The sequence below is a fragment of the Carcharhinus amblyrhynchos genome, chromosome 1 (genome assembly GCF_965287045.1).
Source record: "Carcharhinus amblyrhynchos chromosome 1, sCarAmb.v2.hapA, whole genome shotgun sequence".
Lineage (NCBI taxonomy): Eukaryota > Metazoa > Chordata > Chondrichthyes > Carcharhiniformes > Carcharhinidae > Carcharhinus > Carcharhinus amblyrhynchos.
This window is the reverse complement of record NC_137324.1, coordinates 126,582,427-126,609,180: the sequence shown is the minus strand read 5'-3', so window position 1 is coordinate 126,609,180 and position 26,754 is coordinate 126,582,427. Positions and strand designations below refer to the sequence as shown.

The 26,754-nt window shown below is 41.0% G+C and overlaps 1 protein-coding gene across 4 annotated transcripts in view; it reads right to left on the bottom strand.

The window, feature by feature from the left end:
* The window catches only part of tmem192 (transmembrane protein 192), a 28,352-nt gene extending 12,997 nt beyond the window's left edge, over nucleotides 1-15,355 (bottom strand). Inside the window, exons 1-4 of one of the 4 annotated variants that reach the window (XM_080192151.1) lie at nucleotides 15,225-15,354; nucleotides 11,015-11,123; nucleotides 7,477-7,626; nucleotides 5,093-5,345 (exon numbers count right to left, since the gene is read on the bottom strand). In XM_080192151.1, coding sequence (XP_080048277.1) covers nucleotides 5,093-5,345; nucleotides 7,477-7,626; nucleotides 11,015-11,123; nucleotides 15,225-15,244 — 532 coding nt within the window. In that variant the 5' untranslated portion in view covers nucleotides 15,245-15,354. Of the gene's footprint in view, nucleotides 1-5,092; nucleotides 5,346-7,476; nucleotides 7,627-7,901; nucleotides 7,980-11,014; nucleotides 11,124-15,224 lie in introns of all 4 variants that reach the window. The other 3 variants (XM_080192125.1, XM_080192144.1, XM_080192135.1) reach the window with 3 other exon arrangements.
* Between the last annotated feature and the right edge of the window lie 11,399 nt (nucleotides 15,356-26,754).

Sequence of the window (26,754 nt, the reverse complement as noted above, 5' to 3'; positions counted from 1 at the left end):
ATAGGAACAGGAGTAGGCCATCTAGCCCTTCAAGCCTGCCCCGCCATTCAATAAGATCATGGCTGATCTGTCGTGGCTCAGTTCCACATTCCCGCCCTCTCCCCATAACCCTTAATCCCCTCTCTTATCAAAAACCCATCAATCTGCGTCTTAAAAATATTTAGCGAGGTAGCCTCCACCACTTCAACGGGCAGAGAATTCCAGAGATTCACCACCCTTTGAGTGAAGAAGTTCCTCCTCAATTCTGTTCTAAACCACCCCCCCTTTATCTTGAGGCTGTGCCCCCTAGTCCTACTGTCCTTTCTGAGCAGGAAGAGTCTCTCCACCTCTATCCTATCCATCCCATTCATCATCTTATACGTCTCAATGAGATCTCCCCTCATTCTTCTAAACTCCAACGAGTACAAGCCTAGTTTATTCAGCCTCTCCTCATAGCTCAACCCCCTCAACTCTGGCATCAGCCTAGTAAACCTCCTCTGCACTCCCTCCAAGGCCAAAATATCCTTGCGCAAGTGCGGCGCCCAAAACTGCACACAGTACTCCAGCTGCGGCCTCACCAATGCCCTATACAGCTGCAGCAAGACCTCCCTACTTTTATATTCAATCCCCCTCGCTATGAAGGCCAGCATCCCATTTGCCTTCCTGACCACCTGCTGCACCTGCAAGCTGGGTTTTTGCAACTCATGCACAAGGACCCTGAGGTCCCTCTGCACCGTCGCCTGCTGCAGTTTTTCGCCATGCAAGTAATAATCCTTCCTACCATTATTCCTACCAAAGTGGACCACCTCGCACTTGCCAACATTAAATTCCATTTGCCAGTTCCTGGCCCATTTGCCCAGCCTATCTAGATCCATCTGTAGACTCTCCACACCCTCCGCACAATTTGCCGTTCCACCAATCTTGGTGTCATCAGCAAATTTCAACACCTTACACTCGGTTCCCTCCTCCAGATCATCTATATAAATGGTAAATAGCTGAGGCCCCAGCACCGACCCCTGGGGCACTCCACTAGTCACCAACTGCCAATCCGAATAGCACCCATTGGCCTCCTCTGCCTCCTATTTGACAACCAATCCTCTATCCACGCTAACACCCTACCCCCAACTCCATGCCCCCTTACCTTCTGCAATAACCTCTTGAGGTACCTTGTCAAACGCCTTCTGAAAATCAAGAAAGACCACATCCATCGGCTCTCCTCTATCCACCGCCCTTGACATCCTCAGAACTCCAATAAATTTGTCAGACATGACTTCCCCTTAACGAAACTGTGCTGCGTCTGCTCTATCAAGCAATTCCTCTCAAGATGCCTCACTATTTCCTCCTTGATGACTGATTCTAACATTTTACCTACAACAGACGTTAAACTAACCGGCCTATAATTCCCTGCCTTTTGCCTGCCACCCTTCTTAAACAACGGTGTAACATTAGCCGTTTTCCAATCTTCCGGCACTTCCCCGGAATCCAGCGACGTCTGGAAAATAACCACCAAGGTATCCACCATCACCTCTGCCATTTCTTTCAGAACCCTCGGATGCATTCCATCTGGTCCTGGGGACTTGTCCACAATCAGTCCCTCCAGTATGTCGAGCACTGCCTCTCTAGTAACAGTAATGTCATTGAGACCCTCCAGTCCTACCACCTTTCCATCTCTAACACCACAAACTGCAGGCTCTTCCATTGCTACCATATGGGACTCCCTGTTTGCCTCACTTGCAATCATTATCTCTTGTCCCTGACCATAGGCCAATTCTGAAGTGTTAGCCCAAGGGGTATAACTGCCTCTTGCAGCAAAGATACCTTACTCCATCGCAACATCGAGCAATGGACATTGCTCAGTCTCCAATTCATTAACTTGCAGCCAATATTTTGAGCTATAGACATTTACTGCAGATGTAGCTTGAATCACACTGGTAACCACAGTTCACACATGCAATACATCACCTGCCCCTACATTTTTATTTAAATAATCAAATATCAATATTAGAAATATCAACTGTTATGTTAAGTATATTAACTATTTCACTAGTTAAGCTATAAATTTAAGGTGATACTTTCCAATACCAGTTTAAACCAGTTCTATTCAGAGGGATAAAATCTTAAGATTTACCAATCACCCAAATTAAATGCTTCTGAACACTCAGTTATGGAGGCCAAAAAAGGCATAAGATGCAGCAACTAAGTTAGCTTCCAGCTACAATAATTAACATTTATTCAAGAATCTGCCACTGCTAAGGATGGCACAACAGATGTTACTTTCTGACAAAGATATCTAAAACCATCCTGGCTGCTAGTTACTTGATAATTTCTGAAAATGTTCCTAAGTGATTAATTTCAATTTTTTGCCAATATCAATATTTGAGAGCATCAACAATGCCAGCTCATTTTGAATCTAGTTTGACCTCCCTTGTATCCATGGAATGTAAATATACTTCCAATGTTATTCCTAAACTGAGTTGTAGACAGAACAGCACAAAAAACAGGTTATTTAACCCAAACTGATGCTTGTACTTTTCATTTGTACTACCTACTTGCTTAGCAGACCCTCAAATTTATTTTTCAAGAAATGATTCAATTTCCTTTCAAAAGAACATATGGATTTTGCTTTAAAATAAAAAGCAGCTTGACAGAATTTGATATATAAACCAATTTGATTTAAAAAGCCACTTAATTTGAAGTCTTTTGTTATTGCCCATCTATGATCATCTCCAAATCATAAGAAGCTTTCCCAATGTTCTGTTAAGAAGTTTCCAAAACTGTGCGCAATTTTCCATACATGCTAAATTTAGTCTTGAACATTCCTTGTTTTTTTTAAAAAATGAAGTAACAATTTTGCTTTCTTCTGGAGGACTAGTCTGTTTATACTGTCAAATTAAAATAATTGTTGCCACACACCAAAGTCAACACACCCAAAAAGAGCTCGCTAGTAATCATTTCCAGGTTAGTCTGCTGTAACTAAAAGGAATTTTGCTATCTTTGCCAGAAAATTTTAATTTGCATTCAGAGGTGCGACCACTTATTACCTCTCAACACTGCAGGATTCCCAGCCGAGAAGAAAACTTATGACTTTCTGATCTGCAGAACTTAGCCATGCATCAGGTGGTGCCTGGATGCAAGGTTATCAGAGTAAGGCAGGAATTTATAACCATATCAGCCATGAATAGGGCCTCTTAACCATCAAGAAGGTCAATGAGTGGATTAAGAGATGGGGAGATCCTAAATGAATATTTCTCATCAGTATTTACTGTTCAGAAAGGCATGGATGTTAGGGAACTTGGGAGAAATAAACAGTCATGTCTTGAGGAGCATACATACAGAGGAAGTGGTGCTGGAAGTCTTAAAGCACATCAAGGCAGATAAATCCCTGGGACTTGAAGTGTATCCCAGGATGTTGCAGGAGGCTCAGGTGGATTGCGCATCCCCTAGCAAAGATATTTGAATTGTCAACAGCCACGGGTGGGTGTCTGAAAATTGGAGGCTGGCAAATGTTGTGCCTTTGTTTAGAGGGCTGTGGAGAAAAGTCTGGGAACTACATAGACTTTAGCAACGCTTTTGACAACATACCACATGGTAAGTTGTTTTATCAGGTTAAATGTCATGGGATCCAGGGGGAGGTAGCCAATTGAGTACAAAATTTGCTTGATGACAATTGTTTTTCAAACTGGAGACCTGTGACCAGTGCTGGATCCACTGATATTTGTCATTTATATTAATGACTTGAGTAAGAATTTAGGAGGCATTGTTAGTAAATTTATAAAAACATAAGAACATAAGAAATAGGAGCAGGAGTAGGCCATCTAGCCCTTCGAGCCTGCCCTGCCATTCAATAAGATCATGGCTGATCTGTCGCTGCTCAGTTCCACATTCCCGCCCTCTCCCCATAACCCTTAATCCCCTCTCTTATCAAGAACCCATCAACCCGCTTCTTAAAAATATTTAGCGAGGCAGCCTCCACCACTTCAACGGGCAGAGAATTCCAGAGATTCACCACCCTTTGAGTGAAGAAGTTCCTCCTCAACTCTGTTCTAAACCGCCTCCCCTTTATCTTGAGGCTGTGCCCCCTAGTCCTACTGTCTTTTTTGAGCGGGAAGAGTCTCTCCACCTCTATCCTATCCATCCCATTCATCATCTTATACGTCTCAATGAGATCTCCCCTCATTCTTCTAAACTAGATGACACTAAGATTGACAGCATAGTGAACAGTGAAGTAGTACCTAGGATTACAATGGGATCTTGATCAATTGGGTCAGTGGGCTGATGAAGTTTAAGTTAGATAAATGCAAAGGTGATGCATCTTGGTAGATCGAACCAGGACAGGGCTTACTCAGTTAATGGTAGGGTATTGGGGAGAGTTACAGAGCAAAGAGATCTAGGGATATGTTCCTAACTCCTTGAAAGTGAAGTCACAGGTGGACAGAGTGGTGAAGGCAGCAATTGGCATGCTTGGTTTCATTGGTCAGAATATTGACTACAAGACTTGGGATGTCTTGAAGTTATACAAGACATTGGTAAGGCCACACTTGGAATTGTGTACCATTCTGGTCACCCTATTATAGGGAGGATTTTATTAAACTGGAAAAGCGCAGAAAATATTTACTAGGTTTGAGTTAAAAGGGAGAGGCTGTATAAACTGGTACTTTTTCCCCTGGAGCACAGGGGATTTAGGGGCAATCTTATGGAGGTCTATAAAATAAAAAAGCAGCATAGATAAGGTCAATAGTCAACATCTATTGGTAGATAGTAAGAGTCTAAAACTAGAGGGCATGATACAATTTTTTCAGAGGCTGGTGACAGTCTGGAATGAGCTGTCAGAGGTAGCAGTAGAGATAGATACAATTTTGTCTTTTAAAAAGCAGTTACGTGGGGAAATCAGTATGGAGGAATATGGGCAATTGGGGTTAGCTTAGTGGTTAAAAGAGGCACGGAGAAGGGCCTGTTTCCATGCTGTAAACTTCAATGACTTTACTGACCTCTGCTCAAATGAACCAAGTGGCCTAATCCTGCTCTTTACCACACTATAGCAGTACATGTCAAAAAGATCAGTGAGAAGTAGTCAAACACCCTCATCTCCCCAATTGTAGTAAATCTTGCTTACCTGCAGAATGAATAAGCAGTGGTAGCCGTTTCAGATGTCTTGTAGAGCGGTACAAAGTTAGATAGCCTCTATTCCTGGCTCTGGAATGCTGAGCTTGCAAGTACTTTTCAAAGACAGCATGTAGAGCCCAAAGAACAACTTTTGTAATAGTTATAATAGTCAAAGCTTTGAAGGACCCAAGGACATTTCTACAAAGGTCAGCTGGCGTAACACAGAAAAAGACCAAAAGGAATGCCAGAACTACAAAAACAACCTAGAACAAAGAAGATATTTTTACTTTTATTGAAGTAAATATAAGAAACTTAGTAGCAAAGCAAATATATTGAAATCAATGATCTTGCAGTGGGTTAAAACACAAAATTAAAATATCAAGTCCCCCTGTTAATGGATATTACATTAAAAAGGCTTCTGATAGGCAACATCACAAATCCAAGTGGCCTTGGTCTCCACTTGTAAATCTAAGCAAGTCAGTTATTTATTATTCAGAGGCATCCAAGTGTTTTTTTTAATGAATGCTTTCATCTATGACCTTTCTACTGCATTCACAGCTTGGTTTTGTTTAATATGCACTGCAAGTTCTCAGATACTAAAGTTTCAAACTGGCTTCAAGGGGTACAAAATGTATCAAATTGCAGACAAGCGATTACTGCAGACTCATTCCTGTAATGGTTCACCACTGTTTTAGCAATCATCATTGATGATTAGTCAAAATTAAAACAGTTTACAAAATGATTTAACAATTTCAGTTTGGCACTTCATATGCAAGTCAAATTTGACACAGGATGTAGAAGCCTTGGCAAGACCACATCTGCAGTACTGTATAGGAAATTTATTGAAAATCAATGATTTCCACATCAAATTAAATACAAAGCTAAAACATCAAGTTCCCTGTTAATGGATATTACATCAAAAAAAGTTTGATGGGAAACATTGCAGAAATCCAAGTCATCTTGGTCTCAACTTGTAGATCTTCAGGCCTTCCCAAGGAAGGAGGTATTTGCTATATAGAGGGAGTGTAACAGAAGTTCACCAGACTAATTCCTGACACAATTGTCTTATGAGAAAAGGCAAGTTATTTCATTGAAACTTACAAAATTCTTACAGGATGTGACAGGGGAGATGTGGGCAAGATATTTCCTCTGGCTGACAATGCAGAATCGCTGAGCAGAAACTGATAGCCAAGTTCTGCACACGAGGATAACCTCAACCGGGATCTTGGGTTCATGTCACACTATCTGTAACCCCCACGACTTGCCTGGACTTGCAAAATCTCTAACTGTCCTGGCCAGAGACAACACACACCTCCTTAATCTGTGCTTAAGCCATTCACATTGTCTGTATCTTTAAGAGTTGATTACCTGTAAAGGTTAGCATTCCAACCATTATCTTGTAAATTGAGTTTGTGTCTATCTACACCCAGTTTGTGAACACAACTCCTCACTCACCTGAAGGAGCCGACATTCTGAAAGCTTGTGGCTTGTGTTACCAATTAAACCTATTGGACTTGAACCTGACATTGGGAGATTTCTCAGTGAGTCTAGAAACAGGGGACAGTCTCAGAATAAGGGACAGGTCATTTAAGACTGACATGATAATGAATTTTTGCACTTAGAACACAGGTAAATCTTTGAAATTCTATACCCTAGAGGGCTGTGGAAGCTCAGTCATTTGTCTTGAACATGTTCAATCAATAGATTTCTGGCTATGATATCAAGGGAAATGAGGATATTGGGAAAATTGCCTAAGTCAATGATCAGCCATGGCTTTTCTGAACAACACAGCAGGTTCAAATGCCTGGTGAGTGCTCCTATTTCCTATGTTTCTAAGATAAAATAATCTGAATTTGACATTATAGCTCATTAGATTTCAGGAAATTGCAAAGAAAATCTTAGAAATAATTTTCACCCCATAAAAAGTACCATCATCTATGGACACAAGTTTTATAACACTATTTAAAAACAAATTGGAAAGTAAATATCCAGAGTATTTTGCACTGGGCAGGGGAAATAAATAGTTAAATTTGTGTTTGGAATTTTGCCTTGAAGGTTTACCAATAAAGATCACAATCATTCGTGAAATACATCTTAAATCAGTCAACAATATTTACACTTAAGACAATATTCTTGCTTTCTTAAAGTTTTGTTCCATAAATAGTATCTAGTACAAAAACTGAGAATCATAAAATGTCAATTGTTACATGGTCTACTAGGAAACATGTAAAAACTTCAATCAGATTTCCAGATAATAGGTTTCCAGAGAGTCTAAAGTTGGTATTGAAGATTATGAGTTTTGAGTAGTCATACACACTAAGAAAAATCTTAATACAACACAAATCAAATAGTTTTCATCCAGAGATTTTCCTATATAGGAAATCTAACACTCACATGCAGAAATGTTAACAGAATTCCCCAACATACAGTTGGCACACCTTTGAAAGGAGCTCTCACATCACCAACTAGAGCATCAGCATAAAGAAGGGGATAATCTATTAGGGGATCCTCTTCCACACTCTGGGTTACATCAATGGATGAATTCTGAGGGGAATAAAAACAAAGTGATGCATAAAAATGCTGAGACACCTGACTACATCCTTTGTCCAACAGCTTTTGCAAGATGTTTGCTTACACACATCAGACCTATCAGTTTGGCTTGAATGCTTTGTAATAAGACACTTTGTAGTTTAACTGCACAATGGTAACATTTAACAGTGAAAGCATCACATCCTGTCATTGCACATTAACCCCTCATACAGAGCACAAGCATTTTCACGACGAAAAGAATCCAGCTGCAAGTCATATATATTACATACCATTAACTCTGCCAGTTGGTGTAATTGTGTTTAGCAGTGTTAAGAAACAGACAGGAGTAGCTTAGCAATATATTAACACTGCAATGAAAGATACATACGCCATTACAAATTTGATTCACGTGAAAACAGCTTATGCTAAATTTGAAATGTACAGTTGTCAAGGAACAGATCAGCAAAATAAATTTCATAACGAATACTTTGTGTACAGGCTGCTGAAGGAGAACAAATGCTCACATGACCTTTACAAATCAAGGCACATCATATATGGAGTACAATTAAAACTGTAAATCAATTACAAATGTTGTATAGTAAATTAGCTTCCCAGTTTTCAAAATATTTAAACATACTGATATAATTATAGTTCAGCCAAAGACATTTCAACTTCTGCAAACAAACCATTTTCTGTAAAAAAAAATTTAAATATTTCCTTAAGTTAGTGTTGCTTGCAAAAAATGGATAGTTTATAGAATAGAAGTCTATCATAGAATCCCTACAGTGCCCATCAATTCTACACTGCCCACAGTCCTACCCAGCCCCCATCCCTCTAACCTACGCATTCTGGGTTACTAAGTCAATTTAGCACGACCAATCAACTTAACTGCACACTTTTGGACCGTGGGAAGAAACTGGAGCACCTGGAGGAAACCCACACAGATACAGGGAGAACATGCAACCTCCACACAAACAGTGACCAAAGCCAGGAATGGAGCCTGGGTCCCTGGTGCTGAGAGGCAGCAGTGCTAACTAGTGCCACCTTCTTTTCATGTAAGATTTGCAAAGAGACCTCAGTTACATTACTGCATCCTAGAAAATGACTTCACCCAGGGAATTTTAACTCTAGGTTGTTCATTCCTTCAGCTGACAGTAGTGGCAGAGGAAAAACATCAAATCATCAACCAGGCATTTTTGGGAAATTGAGACCTTGGTGAAAAATATTTGAACTACATGTGCAGGTAGCTTAATCATGTTAATGTAATTATTAGCTGCTAAGATAGAAACTTTATCCTGGAGTTTCAGGGTTTATGTCAGTGAATTATCAGCATTTACTTGCATTACCTCTCCAAATCTGACTGCAACTTAAGTTTAGCACGAGTCCAGATTAAGACAAAGATCGTGAAGTTACCACCTCTTGTCCAACCACCCCCAGAGCCAGCAATCAGCAAAATTAATTGATCTGGCCTTTCCTTTATTGTTAGGAGCTCAATTAAAAGTTAAACCTTGTTCAGTGAGATGTACCTGGATTTTTAAACTGATCTTAATGGTAATTACTTTAGAACAACCAACCAATCTGGCCCTTAAAGTGTTAAATTTCCCCACTTGAATAATTATTAGACCTTTCACTTTTATTTAAAAAAGTTCACCAACAATACTTAATCCTCTTAGTGGTTAGTATCTTAACACCAAGTGTCCCAATTTTTATTTGGGTGCAAGGAATATTTTAAAATGGATCAGTCCTTTTTATTTACTGATTTGCTTGGGGTGAAAATTCTTTCAAGCAATTGGCTGGTCAGACAACCTCACTGTAGCTCAAAGCTGGCAATTCTCATCAAGCTACATTGCAATCAGTCTCTGGTACATGTTGAAGGTTCTCACCAACAATCACTGGACCTCAGTACAACTTGCTTCAACAGTGATGATCACCATAATTTTGAACAACTGAGGCTGTGTTTGAAACAAACACTGAATGATTATAGACTGATTTAGTATTATTTCTGTTCCATTTAATGCCAATTTCTGAGTAGTATTTTTTAAATTGAGACATCAGAAAGTGAGAAACAGTAAATGCAAGGAAACTATACAGTAAAAATAGTTGTACTACAGTATAAAATCTATTACATTTCTAATTAAGAACCACTGAATTTAAAAGATTATCTTTCAGATGCTGCCTGACTTGAGTTTGCGAGCATTGTTTATTTATTTAAATTAAAATTCAAGGTTGGGAATCCTCTGTTCAAATGCTGTAGGGTAACCTGAAGCCTGTTTTTAAATTTTCCTCAGATTACTGAATTTGCTTCCATTTTGTTAGTTTACATTGTTTTCATTCATAGTTTCCTTGCCTGGCCACCACATTAGTTATTCAGCCACTATGTTTCCTTCCACCATCCATTGATAATTTCAGTCATTTTAACTGCATCTTGTTTTCTCTCATTTAAACATTTCACATATCCCAAGTTGTGAACCCAACTTCCATTTTTATATAGTTATACAAAAGCTTACTTGCAAATATTAATTTGTCTATTCATTCGTCAACTGCTGACTGATTGCCTGAGTGTTGCCAACCTTTTCTTTTAGGTTGGGCATACTTTTTACTATATCCTCAAGAACTGTTCCTTAACTGAAGGATTGACCACCTGATTAAATTTGATACAATTGCTGGTCTTGGCCTGAATGACTGGTGTTAAGATTTTGGCAGAGTAGATTTGAGTAATGAGGGTAGACTTAAGGGGAAAAAAGATCAATTGAAACCATCCAATTAAAAATCAGTCTTTCAAAAAAAAAAGTTGGAAGAAAGTTTATAAAAAAGTATTAAAAACAAAATAAAAATGGGAAGAGCAAATTTCATGCAAATCTGATTAGTTGCATGTCTGTTTATCGATTCACTGGCTTCTCCAACTATTTGCATTCTCTCTGCTGTTCCTTTCATCACTGGAAAGATAGCATGGACTCCTATACAGAAATATACTGTTTATATTGATTTGGTAGGAGAATGCTACATACAACTAGACGCTGATACAAACTATCTAACCTGCACCATTTCAACTGACATGAACAGATGATTGAGAAAGAATCAGCCATAAAAGAGGCCTCACTGCAAATTCCTCTTATAACTGGAACTTTACTCAAGTGATTATGTTTCTTTTTCACTGAATAGGGTTCTCCCAACACAAGCATCAACCCATATGAATCTTGCTTTTTAAAGATGGTGTCACAAAAACATCACAGCATATTTAGGACCAGGCAGGCAGCTCTTGCAGGATGCAAATTCCTACTTTACCATAGAACTCCTCCAATGCAGGTCATTCAGCCCATTGACTATCACTGACTCTCTGAAAGAGCATCTTACCCAGACCTACCACTGTCCCCTCCCTATCACCATAACCTCATGCACTTACCACAGCTAATCCAGTGAATCTGCACAGCTTTGGAGGGGTTCTTCCTGAGCCATCAGCTCTTCCTGCAGTTCTGAGGGAAACTTTAGAGCTCCTCGCCAATAACACTGAACTTTAAAGAAAAATACATTTCATAGAACGTAGGTGTCACTGGCGAGGCCGGCATTAGTTGCCCATCTCTTAAAAGCCCTCAAGGGGTGACAAGCTGCCTTCATGAACCACTACAGTCCATGCATTGTAGGATTTGATATGTTATCACATGCATTGGTACACAGTGGAAAATACCTCGTGCTCTGTACAGACAAAACATTCCGTTCATAGAGTACATAGGGAAGGGGGGGTTGAAAGGAGACAGTGCAGAGTCATGTTACAGTCATAGCTAAGGTGTAGAGAAAGATCAACTTAATATGAAGGTAGGTCCACCCACAGTGGTATTAGGCAGGGAGTTCCAGGATTTTGACTCAGCAATTATGAAGGAATGATGATATATTTCCAAGTCAAGATGGTATGTGCCTTGGAGGGGAACTTGCAGACATCGGTGTCTCCATGCACCTGTTGCCCTTCCCCTTTCGGGGAGAGCCACAGGTTTGGAAGGTACTATAGGAGGAGTCTATGTGAATTGTTGCAATAGACCTTGTATATAGTACACACTGCAGCCACTGTGTAGTGGTGGGTCAGAGTGCTTTATCCTGGCAAAAAGTTAAGCACGGCACCAAATTGAAAGATGAGACAACTTATGTTGAAGAGATTAGTGGTAGGTCAGAAGATCGAAGGTTCAGAAACCAAAGGATGACTAAAAGCAAAGGAGAAACTGGAGTACGATTTTAAAAAAATTTTAAAAGGCAGTAAAAATTTCTACAAGTATATATATGAGCATTATTCCCTTAGGCTGGGAGATTGGGGAATTAATAAAGATAAATGGCTGAAGCTTTGAACAAGTATTTTGTATCCATCTTCACATCAGAAGACATAATAAAAAAATCCCAAGAATAGCTAAAAGTAAAGAAGGCAAAAGAGAGGGGGAAATTTAAAACAATTACTATCATTACAGAAAAGATAAAAATGAAAGCTGATAAGTTTTCTCAACTTGGTGGCCTGGATCCTTAGATTTAATTGCTGCAAAATAATGGATGTATTCTGGCTAAGTTAGGGGTTCCATTCGTAGACACGCAGGGTAGAATAGGTGTAGGGTGATGCGGCAGCACGGGCTCGTTGGGCCGAAGGGCCTGTTTCCCGTGCTGGGTTATTCTTTGTTTGTTCTATTCCTTGTAATCGTACAAAAAAAAAATCCCTGTATTCTGGAAAGGTCCCAGCAGATTGGAAAAGCACAATGTGACATCTCTATTCAAGAGAGAAGGGAGTGTAAGAAAATACAGGCCAGTTAGCCTAAGGTCTGTCATTGGGAAAGTATTAGAATCTATTCTGAAAGAGACAGTAGCAGAATATTTAGAACATCTTAATAAAATCAACATAGTTTTGTTAAAGACAACTTGTGTTTGACAAATTTATTAAAATTTGAGGATGTAATTGCCTGCCTTCTTCCTGTAATCCAGTACATTCCTTTTGTAAGTCAAAGCAGAAATGTAACTAGCAGGATGGATAAAGGGGCAACAATAGGTAGAGCATATTTGTATTTCAAAAAAATTTGAAAGGTGCCATAGAAAAGATTACTGTACAAGATAAGCATAGTGTGTCAGGGTGATATATTAGCATGGATAGAAGACTGACTAATAGAAACACAGCCAAGATAAATGGGTCATTTTCAGATTAGCAAACAGTAACCAGGAGTGTCATGGGGTTCAGTTTTTGGGCCTCAACTATTTATGGTGTATAATAACGACTTGGACGAAGGGGCAGCTTCATGCAATCAAATTTGCTGAAGGCAGCAAATAGGAAAGGAAGCAGAAGTAGAGTCTCTAAATAGACAAACATTTGGCAGATGAAGCACAAATTTGGGAAAATGAGATTGTCTCCTATCAGATCCAACAGAAGAGCAGAAGACTATTTAAATGGAAAAAAACTACATATAATGCAGTTAGAGATCAAGGCATCCTTGTACATGAATCGCAGAAAGTCAGCATGCAGATACAACAGATAAAGGCAGCCTGAATGTTGACCTTTATCGTAAAGTGGATACAGTATAAAAGTAAGGAAGTCTTGCTAAATCTCTACAGGGCAATGGGGAGACCACAGTAAAATTACGATGCATTGCTTTGGTCGCCTTGCTTGCACTAGTTTGTAGTTTAGAAGAACAAGAGATAATTTTATTGACACACAAGGTTGATGAGGCTTTACAGATACATACTGAGAGAATGTTTCCCCTTATGGGGAAATCAAGAACTTGGGAGCACAGTTTCAAAGTCTTCTATTTAAGATAGAAGTATTTGTTCTCTCAGAAGGTTATTTATGTTTGGAATTCTGTGAGCATTGCAGGCTTGACCATTGAATATACTCAAGATTTTTGATCAAAAAGAGTCAAGGATTATGGGGAACAGCAGGAAAGGGGAGTTAAGGATGGTGGAGTTAAAGCCACATTTGATCAGCCAGGTTCTGACTGACAGGAGTAGACTCACATGGCTAAATGGCCTACTCTTATCATCTTAAGTGACATCCTAGACTACTCAGTTGATTGTAAAACGTTCCCCGTTATCCTAAGAAGGTTCGTAACATTTGACACAATTGACACCATTTCCTGATGTCTCACTGTCATTCAGTTTGCCCTTGTCTGGTCACATTATTTCTGTTTTTACTCCTGCACCATTAACCCTGGAGCTCTCCAAGGATCTAACCTTGGCACTACTTATTTATCAACTGGACTGAGAACACCCAGCTCTAACCAAATGAGCTCTCTTGAACCCTCCACTGTCTCCAATTTATCACACTGTTCATCCAGTAAGCAGTTCTGGATGAAAATAAATTTTCTCCAACTGTATACTAAACAGATCAAAACCATCTCCTGCCAGAAATTTCTCTGATCACCTGCAACCTACAACCCTCATTTCTGAACTTCCACTGCTCATTCGCAACTTTAATTATCCACTATTAACAGCCCACAGTTTCAAAATTTTCACCTCAAGTTTCCAAGATCCTCTTTTCTTACTCAACTACTTGTGGGGAGCTTGGTGTCAAATTTTGTTTGACAAGTTCTTGTGACATAAATACACCATGGCTTAAAAAAAGGGCAAATATTTTACAAGCTTCTCCCTTAGTAAAATGCTGAGCATTAAACTAGATCAGTCCCATTTCAAATGGTACTTGGGAAGTTTTGGCTGTAGATATAATTCCATTTTGAGAATCTAATGCAGTTTCAGTTACACATCAATAAATGATGAAGCTGTTTGAAATTTTGGCAAACAGAATCCTATATCATTTCTCATAGACAAGGGAATTAAGGGTTACAGGGAGAAAGCAGGAAAGTGGACCTAATGCACTTCAGATCAGCCATGATCTTATTGAATAGCAGGGCAGGCTCAAAAGGCTAGGTGGCCTACTCCTGCTCCTATTTGTTATGTTCTTATGTATTCAAAAAAAAAGCCATTTCTGCTTCAACTTCCAAAAAGAATGTACTGGGTTACAGGAAAAAAAAGCAGGCAATTGGCACCAAGGAAGTTGCTCACTCTAAATACTGTTACAGAAGACAATTGGGCCATATGGCCTCCTCCTGCACCCAAACAATGCTATAATTCTAAATTTCAGTTTTATATTAAAAACTTTATTCCATTCTTAAAGTTACAAAGCCAACGTTCAGAGTGGACCAGGCAAACACAAATCCACCTTTTTGCTTACTTCAAATAAAAACAAATATTCAAATTGAATCCAATTCAAGGTCTCCATAGGAGAGATAAACAAGCTGACAAGATAAGGCATTGCACCCTACCTTCGCTTGATCTTAGTCAAAAGGCCGAGACGCTTAAGCCGCCAACTTCAAACGACAGAACACTCCCTAAAAAAGTTACCCAAGATATACAAAGGGTGTACCAATCGCAGTCCCAAGGGCACATTATGATTTTATTAAGAACATACATTTTCTTCATAATAAGGCAGAAACATCAGAAGCCACATGTGCAAACTGTGCTGCAGTCAAGGGCCACGTCCAGGTTGGAGGGGAGAAACTCAGCTCGCTCGTGGGCATTGATTGACAGCTCTGCCTCCAGGACGCTGAGAAACGCGGGGCCCAACATTTAACACTGAACTTCCCCCGCTACTGACTCACCTCCTGCCGCTGCCTCGCATCTGAGCTCATTCTTAATGGCAGGCGTGAGGAAATATGTAAACACCAAAGAATTCTACAATCAACTGGTGCAGCCCCTTGGTGTCTTCCCCCACTGGTCCGTTGCGCAATCTCCTCCCAGTCTCTCAAAGGTCGCAGCCGCAAGTTCCGCCTTTAAATCCCTTCTGCCCCTCCCCTCGAGCTCCCGTTCAACCGCAAACCGTCCCCGCGCGCGCTCCCATTGACACACGAGGAATGGACTCCTTAGGAGAATAGAGAGAGGCTGAAGAAGGAGAGATACAGAGAGAATGGGACTAGGACTATGGGGGTGTTACAGAGAAAGAGTAACAGAGAAGAGAAAGAGAGAGAGAGGAATACAGAGCGTGACACAGGGACAGAATATAGAGAATGGGCAGAGAGTGAGGAGAGAATGGGCAAAGAGGTAAATAAATTACTATACAAGATCAGAAAAATCAATCACTCTACAAGCAAGTAAATGCAAAAATACTGCGGATGTTGGAATCTGAAACAAATCCCGCTCGAGTCACTGTCTGTGTGGAGTTTGCACATTCTCCTCATGTCTGCGTGGGTTTCCTCTGGGTGCTCCGGTTTCCTCCCACAGTCCAAAGATGTGCAGGTTAGGTTGATTGACCATGCTAAGAAATTGCCCCTTAGTGTCCAGGGATGTATAGGTTAGATGGATTAGTGGGTGTAATGTGTAGGGATATGGGAGTAGGGCCTGGGTGGGATTGTGTTCGGTGCAGACTCGATGGGCCGAAGAGTCTCCTTCTGCACTGTAGGGTTCTGTAATTTCTATGATTTCAAAGGCAGAAAACGTTGGAAAATCGCAGCAGGCCTGAAAGCATCTCTGGTGAGAGAATAGAGCTAACGCTTCAAGTCTGGATGACACTTCTATCAGAGCAAAGAGAATCAGCAGAGATTTACACTACGAGGAGGGGGAGGGAGGGTGTGGAATGGGATGAAGGGAATATAAATTAGTTCACAGAAGGCTGAGAAGGTGCCAAAAGTGTCCATTAAGTGATCAGAATGTGTGAATGGCACAACAGAGGTACAGGTGGTTAAGGGACTGCCTGGGGATTATGGCAGTAGCCTTGAAGGGAGAGTGGGCAAAAAGGGGAGCTGGAATGGAGAAGTGGAAAAATGGAAGTGAGAAAGAAGGATGATAAATTGGAAAAACGAGATGAAATAAATAAATGGAAATAGGGTGAAGGTGCAGGAGTGAGTTCATGATCTGAAGTTGTTGAACTCAATGTTCAGTCCAGAAGGCTGTAAAGAGCCCAGTCAGAAAATAAGGTGCTGTTCCTTCAGTTTACATTGGGGTCAGCTAGAATATTGCAAAAGGCCAAGGATGGACATGTGGACAGGAGAGCAAGGTAGTGTGTTGGAGTGGCAAGCAACTGCTTGCAGACAGACCAAAGGTGTTCAGCAAAGTGGTCACCCAGTCTGCATTTGGTCTCTCTGATGTAGAGTAGACCGCATTGGGAGCCGTGAATGCAATAGATCAGATTGAAGGAGGTGCATGTGAAGTGCTGCTTCACCTGAAAGGAGTGTATAAGACTTGGGACGGTGAGGTAAAGGGGCAGGTGTTGCACCTTCTATGATTGTATAGGAAGGTGCTGTGGGCAGGAAGTAAAGTGTTGGGTATGATGGAAGAGTGACCAGAGTGTGCCAGAGAGAGCAGTTCCTGTGGAATGCTGACAGGGGTGGATGGGAGGAAGATGTGTTGATTAGTGGCATCATGCTAAAGTTGGCGGAAATGCCAGAGGATGATCCTTTATATGTGGAGACTGGTGAGATGAAAAGTGAGGATAAAGGTGACCCTAATCCTCATTCTGGGAGGGAGGAGAGGGGATGAGAGCAGTGGCCCAGGAGATGAGTTGGATGGGGTTAAGAGCTCTGCCAACCACAGTGGATGGAAAACCACAATTAGGAAGAAGGAAGACGTATCAGCAGCGCTACTTTGGCAAGTGGTATCATCAGAACAGATGCAGCGGAGGCAAAAGATTTGAAAGAATGGGAAGGAATCCTTATAGGATGTGGGGTGTGAAGAGCTGTAGTCAAGGGAGCTGTGGGATACTAGTGAACAGTTTATCACCAGAAATTGAGACAAGGAGGTCAAGAAAGGGAAGCGAACTATCAGAGATGGACCATGTGAAGGTGATAGAAGGGTGGAAATTGGAAGCAAAATTGACAAAATTTTCCAGTTCTTGAGGAGAGCATAATGTGGCATTGAAATAGTCGATGATGTACTGATAAACGAGTTGTGGGAATGGGCCGGGATAGGACTGGAACAGGGAATGCTGCATGTAACTCATAAAGATACAGGCATAACTGGGACCCATGTGGGTGCCCAATCACCACACTTTTAATTTGGAGGAAGTGAGATGAGTTAAAGGAGAAATTGTTGAGTGAGCGAACCAGGTCAGCCAAACGGAGGAGAATGGTGATGGATGGGGATTGTTCTTCCATTGGAGAAAAGAGGTAAAAGTCTGACAATACATACCAACCGACTCAAGAACAGTGTCTTCCCTGCTGCCATCAGACCTTTAAGTGTACCTATTATATATTAAACTGATCTTCTCCCTATCTGTAACTGCAACACTATATTCTGTGTCCTCTCCTTTCCTTCTTCCCTATGTACTCTATAAACAGTATATTTCTGACTATATAACGCAAGAAACAATACTTTTCACCGTACATCAATACGTGACAATAATAAATCAAAATATCTATCTTATATTGTAACATTTAGAATTAACATGAGGTAAATGTGAATTAACAGGCAAACTATGGTCAAATACACTATACCATGCTGCACATTACATTGCAAATGCAACTAAGACAGTGGACTGGCCAATATTTAAAAACTCTGTGACTAGCCTGAATGAGTATGCCATTACAGTAACTGACTTCATTGTAAGTGTGTGGAAAACTGTACGCCAAAGAAGCAAATCTGCGTGTTTTCCAACCATAAACCATAAACAGGGATATCCACTGTTTGTTGAGGTCTAGGTCTGAGGCATTCAAGTCAGGTGTCCCTGACATGTACAAGAAAGCCAGATACGATCTAAGGAGATCCATCAAAGACGCCAAAAGACAGCACTAGACCACACTAGAGTCCCAGGCTAGCCACACGGACCTCCACCGACGATGGCAAGGTCTGCAAAACATAACAGGCTGCAAGATGACGGCAGGCAAAATTGCCAGCACCAATACACCCCTCCCTGATGAGCTCAATGCACTGTATGCCCATTTTGAGCAAGAGGTCAGCGAGGGCATGCCCTTCACCCTGGAAGCCTCGGATGAATCTGTATCTGAGATCACAACTGCAGACTTCAGGGCAGCTTTCTTGAAGCTCAACCGGTGGAAAGTGACAGGTCCAGATGGAGTATCCAGACGAGCACTCAGATCCTGCATGGATCAGCTAGCGGAGGTATCCGGAGACATCTTCAAGCTTTCCTTACAACAATCTGAGGTCCCTATACACTTCAAGAAGACGACCATCGTCCCAGTACCAAAAAAAAAGCCAAGCAACATGCCTTAATGACTATTGTTCAGTGGCTCTGAATCCATCGATATGAAGTGTTTCAAAGGGTTACTGATGGCACAAATCAATTCCAGCTTCTCAGACTGCCTGAATCCACTATAGTTCACCTACCGCCGCAACAGGTCCACAGCAGATGCCATCTCTCTGGCCCTGCACTCAACCATGGAACACCTAGAAACAAAGACACCTATGTCAGACTCCTATTTATTAACTACAGCTCAGCCTTCAACATCAGTATTCCTAAGAATTACATCTCCAAACTCTGTGGCCCGGGCCTCAGCTCCTCCCTCTGCAATTGGATCCTGAAAGTCCTAACCCACAGACCACAATCAGTAAGGTAGGCAACAACACCTCCACGATTATCCCCAACATCGGTGCCCCACAAGGCTGTGTTCTCAGTCCCATACTATACTCCCTATACACCTATGACTGTATGGAAAATTCCCCTCCAACTCAATTTTCAAGTTTGCTTGCAACACCATCATAGTGGGTTGGATCTCAATGACAAGACAGGGTACAGGAATGAAATAGAGAATCTGGTGCAGCAACAATAATCTCTCAGTGTCAACAAAACGAAGGAGATTGTCATTGACTTCAGGAAATATAGTGAAGAATGTGCTCCTGCCTACATCAATGGGGATGAAGTAGAACATTTTTAAGTGTCCATATTAACAACAACTAGTCCTGACTCCCCCAAGCTGACACTATAGTTAAGAAAGCCCACCAATGCCTCTACTTTCTCATGCATAGAAAATGCATAGACAGAGAAAGATGGGCACACCAGCAATGGAAGTGGAAATGAGGAGCAATGTGCTGTAGTAGCTCGAGAAGACAGAGTTAGGCATGGGCCATTGTGTACAGCAGGATGTAGGTACATATCCAACTGTACACACCTTTCCTGACCTGGTTGGGCAATGAAATCCCTTCCTGCACTGCATCTAGGATCACGGCACTCTGTTCCTGTTGCTGACCTCCTTGGTAATCTGTAGCCAACACCTTCTCGGTCTTTGCCTTAGGTTTCTTGCTTCTGTTGCTGGAGTACAGAATCTCCTTTTGGCTTTTTGCAGTTTCATATAGCATATTTAGAGGGGATGGAGAGGCATAATTGAAATAGAATGTAGCCACTGAACATCTATTGTTTCCCTTCCTTCTTGCTTCCAACGTTAACTCCTTCAGTATAGACCTTTAGATTTTACCTTTAACTACCTGAGTCTATATAGGAGGCCAAAATCACACCCACTATTGTTGATTGAACAGGAAACATGCCACTAAAATAATAATGAAGTGAGTAAATGTGATCTTACTTTTCCTGTTATAAAGAGTAGTTGAAGGTTCATCATTTTCAAATGGAGTATATTATTTATCATCATATAGAACCTTACATAGCATGCATAGATTTAGTCAAATATTATGTGATTGTAGTTCTCAAACACACAAGCTCCCCCTTTTTATACCCTTACTACAACTCAAAAATCATTGAGCTTTACTAAATCAATCACTATCTTACACCCAAAACTACTGCACTATTCCAAAGATGTCACCTTCACAATGTCCCTGCTTGTGCAGGTTTCAAACTTTGACCTCTTACATCATTCATTTTGATCTCTCAGGCAGTTATCAGGCACATAGTATCTGTAACATAGCGAGGCACCTTTTTACACGAGAGACATATGATGTCCTTCATGACTAATGGTCCTTGTGTGGCATCCATCATCCTACCTTTACAAAAAATTCTGGTCCTCCTCCAACATAGTTAAGATTGGACCTCAATTCTGCATACACACTTAGCTCTGCTGTATCCCATGTTTTTGCCTGTGGCTAAGCAACCATCTTTTGCTAACATCCTTACTGCTTATTTCCATGATTTTTCTAAACTTTTAACAACCCATCTGTTTAATGTGAAAGAACCGCATAAGTAGTTGGCTTATTCACCTTGTATTTTCCAACAGTGTCTACATTAAAAAGCTAATAACAAATGTTCTTCAGAGATTATCCAGTTTCCCACAAGATATTGAACTCAACTTCTCCAAAACCATTTCCCAGATAACACCAGGGCCCAAGATAGAGTAAGAACAAGTTATATAGAGAGTGATAACAACAACTTGTATTTGTATAATGCTTTAAATATAGAAAAATATTCTCAGCCTTTTGCATGAATGAGTATCAAACAGAATTTGATGAGGAGCTATGTAAAAAGCTATTAGGATGGGTAACCGAAGATTTGGATAAAAAGGTATGATTTAAGTGGAGTTTTAAAAGAGGAATTGGGAGCTGGAGAGATTTAGAAAGGGATTTCCAGATTAGACATCAGAAAGGCACGGCTGCTTACAATGGGGTACATAAGATCAGGAAACTGCGAGGCAAAATTTAAATGAGCGCAGAGACCTCAAGAGGGCTGCAAGAAGCTTTAGAGATTGGAAGGGAAAGGCCTTGGAAGGATTGAAAACAAGGATGAACATTTTTAAATTGTGGCATCGTGAGATCAGGAACCAACGTAGGTCAGCCGGCACAGCGCTGATGGTTGAATGGGGCTTGGTGTAAGTTAGGATATGGGTAGCAGAGTGTTGGATGACCTCAAGTTTATGGAAGGTGAAAAATAGGAGACCATTCTTGAAAGCATTAGAATAATTGAGTGAAAGTTGTCATAAAGGTATAAGTGCAGGTTTCTGCAGCAGATGAGTTGAGACAGGACAGAGACAGGTGATATTATGAAAGTGGAAGTAGACAATGTTGCTGATGGAATGGATATGTGGTTGGAAGTTCATCTCAGGATCAAATAAGATGCCAAAGTAACAAACAGCCCAACTCAGTCTTTGACAGTGACAGGGTTGACGGTTGGAGTCAGTGGCTAGTCTGTGATGGAGACTTTAGTCGTTCCATATTTAGTTGGAGAAAATTTCTGCCCATCCAGAAAAGTAGATCAAACAAGTAGTTTGACAAATCAGAAATTGTGGAAGGGTCATAGAAACAAAAGTAGCAAATTCAGGCCTTCGAGTCTGCTCTGCCATTCAATCAGGTCATGGCTGATCTCTCCCTGGTCTCAAATCCACCTCCCCATCAGTTCCCCATATCCCTTTATCCTATTTTTTATTAGAAATATGTCGATCTCATTCTTGGAACCATTCAACAATTCAAACTCCACCGTGTTACGGGGCAACGAGTTCCACAAGTTCATCACCTTCTGCGGGAAGTAGTTCTTCCTCATCTCAGTTTTAAATGTACCGCCTCTCAATCTGTACCTGTGACCTCTTGTTCCAGATTGCCCTATAAGAGGAAGCATTTGGTCTAAATTTCCTCTATCAATCCCTTTTAAAATTTTATATACCTTGATCAGATCCCCTCTCATTCTTCTAAACTCCAGTGAGTATAAACCCAAACTGTTTACTGTCTCCTTATAAGCCAACCCTTTCATCCCCCAGTGAACCTCCTCTAAACTGCCTTCAATGCCACTACATGGGGCAGCATGATGGCACAGTGGTTAGCACTGCTGCCTCAAAGTGCCAGGGACCTGGTTCAATTCCCGGCTTGAGTCACTGTCTTTTGTGGAGTTTGCGTGTTTTCCCCATGTCTGCATGGGTTTGCTCCGAGTGCTTTGGTTTCTTCGCACATTCCAAAGATGTGTGGGTTAGGTGGGTTGGCCATGCTAAATTGCCCCTTAGTGTCAGGGGGACTACCTAGGGTAAATGCACAGGGTATGGGGATATGGCCTGAGTGGGAGTGTGGTTGATGCAGACTCGATGGGTCGAATGGCCTCCTTCTGCACTGTAGGATTCTATGATTCTGTCTTTCCTCAAATAAGGAGACCAAAACTAGACACAAAACTCCGGATGTGGTCTCACCAACATGCTACACAATTGTAGTAACACTTCTCTACTTTTGCAATAAATGCCAACATCACATTTGTCTTTTTTATTACCTGCTGCACCTGCGTACCAACTTTCTGCGATTCATGAACAAAGATCCCTCTGCCTGGAACCATTTTGAATCTGCTTTCCATTTAGATAATAATTTGCCTTTCTATTTTCTCTGCCAAAATGCGTAACCTCACGCTTATCTACATTAAACCCCATCTGTCAAATCTTGGCCCATTCTCTCAAGCCTATCTATATTCATATCCGTCTGTAAAGTCTTTATATCCTTTTCACTGCCTCTTTTCCCATCTACTTTAATATCATCTGCAAATTTTGCTATGTTACACTCTATCCCTGCTTGCAATTCATTTATATAGATTATAAACAGTTGAGATACAATGACTGATCAATGCAGCACCCTGCTAGTTATATTTCACTAGCCAGTGAATGACCTATTTATCCCGACCCTCTGCTTTCTGTCAGTCAGCCAATCCTTAATCCAATCTAGTATTCTACCCCAATCCCCTGTGACTTCACCTTCTGCATCAGTGTTTTGCAGCACCTTGTCAAATGCCTTCTGGAAGTCTAGATATACTACATTCACAGGTTCCCTATTATTCACCTTGCTGGTTCACCTCAAACAACTCAAGCAAGTTTGTTAAGCATGATTTACCCTTCATAAAACCATGCTAACACTGGTGGATTGAGCTTTGTCTTTCCAAATGCTCAGTCATCACCTCCTCAATGATTGATTCCAGAAACTTCCCCACCACAGAGGGCAGGCTAACTGGCTTATAGTTTCTTACATTTTGCCTCTCTCCCTTTTTGACTAGGGATGCCATATTAGCTTGTTTCCAATCCACTGGGATCTTGCCAGAATCCAAGGAATTTTGAAATATCACAACCAATGCATCCACTATCTCTGCAGCCACCTCCTTTAATACCCTAGGGTCAGGCCAATGATGTCTCAGAGATTTACCTGCCTTTATTGAAGGTTTATTCAATACCTTTTCTCTAGTGATGGTTAATGCACCAAGTTCCTCTGAGTTAACTACAGTTTTTAGAAAATTATCATTATTCTCTGTCGTGAAGACAGAGGCAAAATATTGGGTTAGTGCCTCTGCCATTTCTGTGTTCCCCATTATTACCTCACCGTATTGTCCTCTAAAGGGCCAATATTTACTTTAGCTATTCCTCCTTAAATACTTACAGAAGCTTTTGGTGTCTGTGTTTGTGTTTTATGCCAGTTTATTTTTGTCGGTCACGGGAGGTGGTGGTAAGTTAAAGCTGAGTATTTTCACTCCACATGTGGAACCTGGCATGATGTTGCCAAGGTCAAGTGTGCAGATTAAAAATAGAAAGGGGCCAAGGCCACATTCTGGGGACTCCAGAGGTAACAGTACAGAAGCAAGAAAATAAGTCAGCGCAGGTGTTTCTCTGGGTTTGATTTGATAAATAAGGATGGAGCCAGATCAACCAGATGAAACCAATCTCATCCAGCTGGATGAAGGAGGAAAGACATTGGAGGAAGATGGTGTGGTCAACCATGTCAAAGCTGTAGACAGTTCAAGAAGGATAAGGTCAGATAGTTTACTGTGCTCACTATCATGGACAACATACTTTTGATCCATAATGAGAAGCCTGATAGCCAGGGTCAAAATATGGAATTTTTGGAAGGATAGGTACAGGTTTGGGAGGCATCAACATGTTCAAGGACTTTGCAGAGGAAATGGGGATTGGCAATGGGCAGTAATTTGCAAAGAGAGATTAGTCAGGGGTAGTTTTCTTGCACAGGGAGGAGTTATAATGACAGATATGAAAGGGATGGGGACAGCACCTGAGTAGTTGGAACTTTTAGCAATTTTTCTAGCAGGTGGACCAGGAAAGGTGGCAATTGGGTGAAGGAACAGGTTAAGATGAGTTCAGAGAGGAATGAAGTGAAACAGAGAAACTGGAGAAAGTTACTAGTTCAGTTACTAGGACTGACACAAAATTTGGTTTGATGGGCTTGGGAAAAGGAGGGAAGCAGTAGTGGTAACTGAATGATGTTCTGAATTTCAGTGACAAAGGGGTTTGTGAGTTCCTTATACTCGCTGTTGGAGGTCAGGGCCAAAGGGCAAGGTTGAGGTCCAATTCCATATTTGCACCACAGCTATCAGGTTTCTGTCATGACACGGTGTCAAAAGTATGTTCATGAATGTGGGCACAGTAAACTATCTCACCTTATCCTTCTTGAACTGTCTGCAGCTTTAACATGGTTGACCACACCTTCCTTCTCCAATGCTTTTCCTCCTTCATCCAGCTGGACAGGACTGTTTTCATCCGGTTGATGAAACTCATCTCATCTGGAGAAGAGAAGCCAGAGGTTATATTTGCATTGTAGGATGATCCTGAAATACTTAAAAAGGAAATATATAGAGAGGAACATAATGAGAACATAAGAACATAAGAAATAGGAGCAGGAGTAGGCCAACTAGCCCCTCGAGCCTGCCCCGCCATTCAATAAGATCATGGCTGATCTGTCTTGGCTCAGTTCCACATTCCCGCCCTCTCCCCATAACCCTTAATCCCCTCTCTTATCAAAAACCCATCAACCCGCGTCTTAAAAATATTTAGCGAGGTAGCCTCCGCCACTTCAACGGGCAGAGAATTCCAGAGATTCACCACCCTTTGAGTGAAGAAGTTCCTCCTCAACTCTGTTCTAAACCGCCCCCCCTTTATCTTGAGGCTGTGCCCCCTAGTCCTACTGTCCTTTCTGAGCAGGAAGAGTCTCTCCACCTCTATCCTATCCATCCCATTCATCATCTTATACGTCTCAATGAGATCTCCCCTCATTCTTCTAAACTTTAACGAGTACAAGCCTAATTTATTCAGCCTCTCCTCATAGCTCAACCCCCTCAACTCCGGCATCAGCCTAGTAAACCTCCTCTGCACTCCCTCCAAGGCCAAAATATCCTTGCGTAAGTATGGCGCCCAAAACTGCAGATACACATAATGACAGAGACAGAAATGGGCAGACCAAGAGAGAGAGAGAGACATAGATAGAAAGATACACAGCTGCAGAGAGACACACACATATGAATAAGAAGACTCACAGATCGAGATACATTAATGACAAAGACCAAGAAGCATCAGGGAGATATAGCTGAAGAGTGAGAAAATGATACACAAAAACAGAGAAAGAGAAGATTCATGTACAGATACACAATTACTGATAAATACAGAGACACAGGAGGAAGACTCAGCATAGATGATACAACTGATGATGTTAATTCTGCAAATTTCCCTGATTCTTTGACTAAATTTCTCCCTTTCAGTCTTGTCATAGGGTCTTTCCTTTCTCTTATCCATGTTTTTGAATAGACACAACCTTGTAGACATTGTGATCTGTGCCATTTCCTTTCTATATGTGCAAAATGGTGATGAATAAGTGCTACTTTGAAAATCCCTCTCCTGCACAATTGAGATAGCGATGAAATAAATTTGCAACCTTTTCTCCTAAGCTCCCAGGTTAAAAGTGAAATTGCTACTGGAGTTACGTTTATTCTTAAGATTGAAACATACCAAAAATGAGTAAGTCTCGCTTGCCCACAACTGAATAATAAGTCCACTCCCACATGTTACTTCTTCTGTGGATCATTGTTTTTATACTTTTATTATCCCTTTGGAGAATAATGTGAAGTATTGTGATGATGACTAATAGCCTACCAGCACAATGGTTATGTTGGATTAATGATCTGGAGATGTGAGTTCATATCCCACCATCCTGGGGAATTGGATTTGAGTTAATGAAATCTGCAATAGAAAAACTGGCATCAGTAATGGTGACTATGAAACAATTTACTGTTGTAAAAGCTCAACTTGTTCATTAATGTCCTTTAAGAAATAAAACTTGTCGTCCTTACCTGGTCCAGTCTTTATTGGATTCAGTCAAACCCAGCCAACACTGCAAAATCTTGTTTTTTAAATTTATGGACTTGTCCCCAGGCTGACCAAGCAACAGCCTGACAGTCACACTCACAGAATCATGCCTGCAAGTCACATTCCCAGACTCCTTCTTCATCATTTCTGAGTATTGTCTGTCTCACTGGCAGGACAGAACCACCATAGGTTG